General features: G+C 49.2%; 1 protein-coding gene across 1 annotated transcript in view; it reads right to left on the bottom strand.

Moving 5' to 3' along the window:
- Positions 1–1,295: 1,295 nt before the first annotated feature.
- Positions 1,296–7,202, bottom strand: part of SSBP3 (single stranded DNA binding protein 3) — an 18,017-nt gene continuing 12,110 nt past the window's right edge. The window contains exons 5-13 of the mRNA XM_009084995.1: positions 5,484–5,548; positions 5,328–5,376; positions 4,878–4,913; positions 4,646–4,700; positions 4,089–4,159; positions 3,248–3,326; positions 3,015–3,043; positions 2,732–2,833; positions 1,296–2,164 (exon numbers count right to left, since the gene is read on the bottom strand). Of these exons, the coding sequence (XP_009083243.1) occupies positions 2,135–2,164; positions 2,732–2,833; positions 3,015–3,043; positions 3,248–3,326; positions 4,089–4,159; positions 4,646–4,700; positions 4,878–4,913; positions 5,328–5,376; positions 5,484–5,548 (516 nt within the window). The 3' untranslated portion in view covers positions 1,296–2,134. The remainder of the gene's footprint in view (positions 2,165–2,731; positions 2,834–3,014; positions 3,044–3,247; positions 3,327–4,088; positions 4,160–4,645; positions 4,701–4,877; positions 4,914–5,327; positions 5,377–5,483; positions 5,549–7,202) is intronic.

The raw sequence follows: 7,202 nt of genomic DNA, 5'->3' as shown, positions 1-7,202 counted from the left end.
ACAGCACCTCTCGGCTCTGCATCACCTCCTCTCCTGCACCCCAAATGTGGGGTTTGGTCCTCGAGAAAGGCTGGAAAAACACCAGGCTGTTTCCCGCCCTGGGTCTGGCAGCAAACACCAGGAACAAACTGCAGAGCACCGAAATCAAATGTTTATGTTGATATTTATTACAGCATGGGGAGGGGGAGAAGGGGGGAGAACCGTTTCGTTCCAAAACCATCCCATACCAATGAAGACAATAATTTAGCTATTCATTTTAAAATACATTAAACCCAGACCTTTCATTTCCTCACCTCAGAATGAAAGAAAAAAGAAGGGGGAAGAAATAAAACAAAACCCTGAACAAGATGTTACATGGAATAGGGGAAAAAAAGCTGACCCCTTTGGGGAGCCCTTGGGATATTTGTGATGCAACAAATCTGCATTGTTGTTACTTGGGAAGTATTAACTTGACTGTAATTATGAGACTGACACCCTCAGCCCTCCCCATCCTGCCCACCCCTCCCTCCCCAGTGACTTTCTACAGGGAAAGCACAATGAAAATGCCTAGGAAAAAGAAGGCAAACATTAAAAAAAATTCAAATCATATTACACACTAAAAAAAAAGGAGTTTTGTCATCTCGTGTCTTGCAGTCAGAGTAACAAAAACAAGCCGAATGTCCCCCAGAAACATGTCAATGAAGGGGTGCGGAAAAAAGACATCCCTTTAATAAAACATTATCAACAAATATCGTACACAAACTACAATGTATAATCATTATTTTTTTTTGTTTTGTTTTCCCCTCTTGGTAATTTTCGAACCAGACTACAAGGTAAGAAAAAACACTGAAACAAGATACAATGCTTTCAATAATCCGCACAAAGGTCAAATCCAAGGGAGAGAATATCTTACAGAATATGATATACATGGAGCAGAAATGGGAGCTGGAGAAAAAACAAAGACCAAACTACAGGGTAGTGTCATGTACAGAGATCCCAACCCGCCGCCTTGGCTTGTCCCTTCCTCTCCCACCAGAAGGAAGGGCCTTCGCTGCTTGCCATTAATCTTTATTTCCTTATTACAGAGCGAGCCTACAGAATAGCAAGGTTACATTTTAACAACAAGAAGTCCTTAAAAAATATCTCCATCCAGTTCCAAATCATAGGGAAGTGAAATCCTGACAAGAGCACATCTCTAAAGAAAAGAACCCTTCCTCCCTCCCCAAAATACCCCCAAAGCAAATAAAACCCCCCCAGAAAATCCCAAAGTTAGCTGGAGATCACAAAGTCCCAGGTCAGATTAACTCTTTCTTTCAGTGGAGTAAAAAAAATCCAAACAAAAAGACTTAAAAAATCGATTTTTGCAGTCAACCAGCTGAAGGACTCTGGGGAAGGGAGGGACAAGAGCTTTCTTCTTGTACTCAGAGAGGGGGGGAAAGACTAACACAGTGCATGCCACAGTCACAGAGAGCAAGATCACGATTCATTCGAGGATGTGATCCTAGAAGGGGTCACCTGCGCTAACGAGTTTGTAACGAGGTGGTGGAGTCTCTTCCCCAAAGCAGATCTTGTTAACTGGAGGAGGAAGCGTTGTGCTGCGAATGAACAAAAAAATCCCCCAAAAATCGAAGGGAAAAAACCCCCAAAACCAGAAAAAAAACCAAAACCAAAAAGAAAAACAGGCCTTCTGAACGAAAACCACCATTGTAAACTGTCCAGTTTATTTAAAAAAATGACTACAACAGAGACAACATGAGATTTCATATCTAGACTAGCTTCCTGGTGTCGCACGGCACAAACATACAACAGGTTCGGTTTCTGTCTTTATTTAAAAGAACAAAGCAAAGAGATCGGAGTTGGGTGCTAGAGGCTTCCGTTTGTTTCCAAAAAGAAGTGTCATGTACATATATAAACCCTTCTGCACAAAGAAGGGTCTTGTCATGTCTTGAAATATTTTAAGTTTTGTCCTTCATGTTTTATGGAATAAAAAGTTCAGCCTTTTTATTGCATGAAACTAAACCTGGGGGTTTGGCCCCCGCCACGCATGTCCCTGCCCATACACCTAGCTTCTTCTTCTTCTTCTTGCATAATTCGTTGAGATCCTCCGAACGGCAGCTGACTCTCTTGATCCTGGAGAGGAGGAGGGGGAGGGAAATCACACACTCATCGTCATGCTGGGGGAATACTGCAAGAGAGACAGAGCCAGGGTGAGAAACCAGGTGGGTCAGACCCCCGGACAGTGAAGGGGGATGCAAGATGACATCTACATAGCAACCTAATTGGATCTAATAAACCAGGAGGAGAGGATATGTTGGAGACTCGAATTTATCAGGGCATAATCTGCGCTGTAACTTGCTTTTCCGGGAAGAAAATCAGCAGAACAGTATGTGGTGAGATACAATTTAAAACAAATAATTAACATGCACACGTGTCTCTGCTGCTAATGGAGGCAGAAGAGGAGGGATGTCTGCAGCCACCCACAGTGCCTTGACTCAGCCAGGCCGGCACAGCTGGCTGCATCTGCATGGGCTCCTCTCCACCCTGTGGATCCTCTCCCCTCCACCAGTACGCCCCCATCCCACCAAGCTTCCAAGCTGCCACCCACCAGTGTATTTCTTCCTGTCCACTTTTGGTCCCAGAGCAGCTCATGCACAGCACAACCAGAGATACAAAAGGCACCCACCACCAAGCCCACCCACAGCTGTGCCACAATGCCCTGGGAGCTGTTCCCCCATCCCAGGCACTAACTCACATTGTCATTTTGGAAGGAATGGAGAAAGTTGCCTCCCAGCTCCCCGTCGTCTCTTGGAGTGCCCGGGGGATTGCTAATGCCACTTATGTTGTTTGGAGAATTCTGTGGGAGATGGGAGGGAGGTGGTGAGCAGATTCCCACACCGCCCAAAACACCGTGGGGGCAAGATACAGCCCTGCCTGCCCCAGTCATGGTCCCTCCTGTGTTCCCATCCACTGGGGTCACATAGGCACCCCAGTGCCAAGAAAGGAGAAGCCCACACACCCACTCTGCAACCACTTACTTTTGGAAGTCCATCTATGTCTCCTGACCCTGCACAGAGGGGAGAGAAAGGAGAAGAGACTTACTGAGCATGCAGCTGTGACCCCCATACCCTCCACACCCCACTTCTGATTTCCACTCAAAGGCTCTGCTTCAAGCACTGGTGTGAACTGGGGGCTGACCCCAGGATGGGATGCTCTGCCAGCGTCCCCTAAGGCACATCAGGGCTCCCCAGGCCACGGCCATGGTGCTCACCTAACGATCCGTTCATGTGATGGGGCTCCATGCCACCCATGCCGCCCATGGGGCCGTCAGAGCCAGGGCCCATCGGGAACTGCCGACGAAAAAGACAACAAGATCAGCTATAAAAGCACCCCAAACATTTGCCATGGTGGCTCCTGGGGACCATCCCCTCCCCAGTCATCCCTCTGGAGCAGGGTGGGGAGGGACACACCACAGAATCATTGCATTGCTGAGGTTGGAGAAGACCTTTAAGATCATGAAGTCCAACCAGCAACCCATCACCAACATTAAACCATGTCCTCAGGTGCCATATCCATACATTTCTTGAACATTTCCAGGGATGGTGACTCCACCACTGCCCTGGGCAACGTGTTCCAATGCTCAACAACATCTTCAATGAAAAAAAATTTCCTAGTTATCCAGTCTAAACCTCTCCTAGTGCAGCTTGAGGCCAGATCACCCCCTGAGGCCGTGAGACACTTCTGGGTGCTCACAATCCTGTGAATTCACCTATAAAATTTGGCTGGATGGCAGAGCCAGACCCACGGCAGCACGGAGGGCTCCCTCCAACCAGCACCAACAGATTTCAGGCTGCCTGTATCCCACAAAACCCAGCACCTCGCCGGGCACGCAGCTGCCACCACCTCGGCCGGAGCAGCAGGACCGTCGCTCTCTTAATAAGCATAAAAAATTAACAAAGTCGCCCAAGAGTTAATCGCTTTTTGATGGTTTGTTTTATTTCTGTTTTGTAACAAATGGCTGAAATCAATTAAACTGCTTTACTCTCAACTGATGAAGTTAATTATGATTTGTTATGGTATCTGATATGTAAATTATTAGAAAGCAGACTTACATTCGATCGACTGCCTGCGGGCGGTACTGGATTAATCATTGTGTAGATGTTGTCACTTGAATTTGTTGAATCTGTGGAACAGTGAAGCCCAGTAAGTCGGGTGATTAATTCATTTCTTAATTAAAACAAACTCATGCCACTTGAACTCATTCTTTTGTATTTTATCACCTAAAATTCCCTCTAACTACCACCATTTTCTGGCTAATTTGTATTTAATGAAGATCCACAAAGTTTTTAATCACAGAAATTCAACTGTGAAAAATAATTCAGTTCCTAGCTGTGAAGTGCAGGGAGGTAATTCCTCACCTTCCCGAGCCCCATAGCATCCAAATCCAGAGGGGGACTTAGGAACATCCCCAAATACCATCCTGAAACCAAGTAGCCCTTGCTGCTCGCTTCCCAGAAAGACAAAAGCTACATAAATTGGTCATCTCTGGTTGGACAGGGGTTGCCCATGTTCAATGGTGCAGATCCAGGAATGGGGATCTCTTGGCAAGAGAAGGGGCAGGAGCCTGGGAGGGCTGGCCCCAGAGAGGGAGGTCTTGGGGGGCTCATACCTGCAGGACTGGGCATGATGGGTGTCCCTGGGGGACCACCGCCGCCGGGCGGACCCTGCGGAGAGACAACACTAGTGTCAGATGTGCAAACACGAGCATTACCCACACCTCCCCCAGCTGGACATCACACCCCCAAACCCAACCTGCTCACCCACCACGGCACCAATTTCCCCCCAAACTGCATGAGCTCCTATAACATCCTGACAGGATGGACAGATGGAGAAGGACTCACCACGTATGTACCAGGCGATGAAGAAGAGTATGGGATCTGTAGGGAGAAGAGAGCCACATTTAGTCATGGGATGCTCTCATGGGCTGGATCCCAGCATGGCACAGCCAAGAGCCCCCACTGTCCCCTCTACCCAGCCAGGATGGGAGTCCCAGGGCCCAGGAGCCTAAGCAAGAGGCTGGGGAAACCCTTCTCAACAGCAGGGTTCAGATAACAGGAATCAGGCCTTGGAATGGGCTGCCTGGGGAGGTGGTGGATTCACCATCCCTGGAGGTTTTCAAGATGAGACTGGATGTGGCACTTAGTGCTATGGTCTAGTAACGATGGTAAGGTTGGACTCCATCTTTGAGGTCTCTTCCAACCTGGTTGATTCTGTTGATTCTTGAATGGCCTCCTTTACGGGACATTCCCTGATCAGCCCCTCTCTAGCTCCAAGGACTGTGGGATACTCACTGAGTTAGCACTGCTGGGGTTCGGCCACGGTCTGCCAGCGCCTGGCCCCCTGGGGTCAAAATCAAACAGGAAAAACATCAACACTGTGATTTCATCCAGGCAGTCCCACAAAGTCAGAGCTGGCAATCAAATATTCTAGCATGGGGATTGCCTTACATGTTAATTCCAGGCATGCCGGGACCTAGGGAGTTGGGTGGAGGTCTCATGCCGCTGCCGTAGTTCTGCAACGATAACCAAGGGTCAGTCTACCATAACGGGAAGGGACACCAGAGAGACAAGAGAAGGGGAAAAATACCCCAATAAACAAACAAAAAATCAAGTGGGTCAGTTTGCAAAAATTGTATTAAAAAAAATAAATTAATGATGATGAACAATTAATTATGTTTGCAAAAAAACCCCAGGCAGCTGACTATGGACAGGAGCCAGGCTGAGCCCCGAAGTTCCCCCTCCCCACACTCTGAGGCCATGTGGGTGGAGGAGAAACATCACCCTCCTAGCTCCAGGAGACAAATCAACTTGCGGCTCCCAGTGCCAACAACAGCCTTTTGGGCTTGTCTCTTTGTGCAGGAGAAAACAGGGGCAGGAGGAGAAAAGGCGCCACTTGGAAGGTTCCTGCTGCAGTGTGAGGATGGGGAAAGGCTGCAAGGGCTCTCCCCCAGATGGAGCATCCCCTGCTCACAGGATGACGGATGGAGTAGGGAAAACCAAGCCAGGCTTGTTTTTCCGTTGCTCCCCAGCTCTCTGCTCCATCCCCTGGAGCAGGTCTGCAGCCTCAGGGAGTGGGCGAGGGCAGGGAGCCCCTTGGGGCTCCTCTCCTGGCTTATTCCGCCCTGGTTTAGCCTCCAGCTGGGACTGGGAGCCTCAGATCTGCGTCCCTCATCTCCTAAAACCAGCTCCAGTACAAAGCCAAGCCCAAGGCAGCAAAGGAAGAGGAATCCCCTGAATGCCGCGCTCCATTTGGTCTGTGCTTTGCTCCCTGTGCCCTCCAGGCGACGTGCAGCCGGATTTAGGTCACGCTGCCGCTCTTCTCCTTCCACCTCCCTCCCCGAAATGCATCTTTTTGGACTGTATTTCTGCCATTTAGAGAAAAAATTACTAGAGCAGGAGGAGGGACGGCGGTCTGCTTCCTATTCTGCAGCCCCTTGGAGTGTTCCAACCTGGATTTTAAGCACAATACTTCAGTGCTGCTGATTTTTCTCTGGATCTGTGGATGCATCAGAGCACGGTTCTCTGCTGAGGGCATCACCAAAGTTTGTTTTGAAGAGGCAGAAAAGGGTTTTTCCCAAACAAATTACCGGCAAGTCCTTAATTGATCGAAATTTCAGCCATTTACACTGAATAGCAGCATCAAACCCCTTGTTTAAAAAAAAAAGAAAAGGGCTCAGCGTTTTTAATTGGAGCTGAAAGGCTGGAAAACGAAGCCAGCTGAGAGATGCTCGGGGAGGGTGGGGAGGGAACGCAGCTGTGCCAAGCGACCTGGATGCCGAGCTCCGGCAAGGCTCCGCCAAAACCCAGCGAGCTACAAACCCTCTTCACAGAGGCGCTGGCAAACCCAGTCCTGCCTTCTGCAGAGCTGCAACTGGGACTATTAAAGGGAAAAAGGCAGCAACGACCAGCTGAAAGGGATGATTCATCGCTGGTGTGTAATAAGGAGCTGCTGTCAGGATGCCGGGATGTCCTGGCTGGATGCTCTGCAGCCCTCTGGAATAATTTCAGCAGTGTTAGCGAAGGTCCTGATGCAAAGCTTAAAGAAAAACAAGCCCTGGGCAGGCAGGGTGTGAGGGGCTGCTGCGTTTGGGTCGGTATTTTTGGTGGCTGCCTGTGCAGGCGCCGATTCCTGGATGGCTGTGGGTGCCAGATTGGGAAGCCCGGCGC

Source organism: Acanthisitta chloris, unplaced genomic scaffold (genome assembly GCF_000695815.1).
Source record: "Acanthisitta chloris isolate BGI_N310 unplaced genomic scaffold, ASM69581v1 scaffold25901, whole genome shotgun sequence".
Classification (NCBI taxonomy): domain Eukaryota; kingdom Metazoa; phylum Chordata; class Aves; order Passeriformes; family Acanthisittidae; genus Acanthisitta; species Acanthisitta chloris.
Note: the sequence above shows the minus strand (reverse complement) of the source record. Positions and strands in the feature narration are given on the sequence as shown.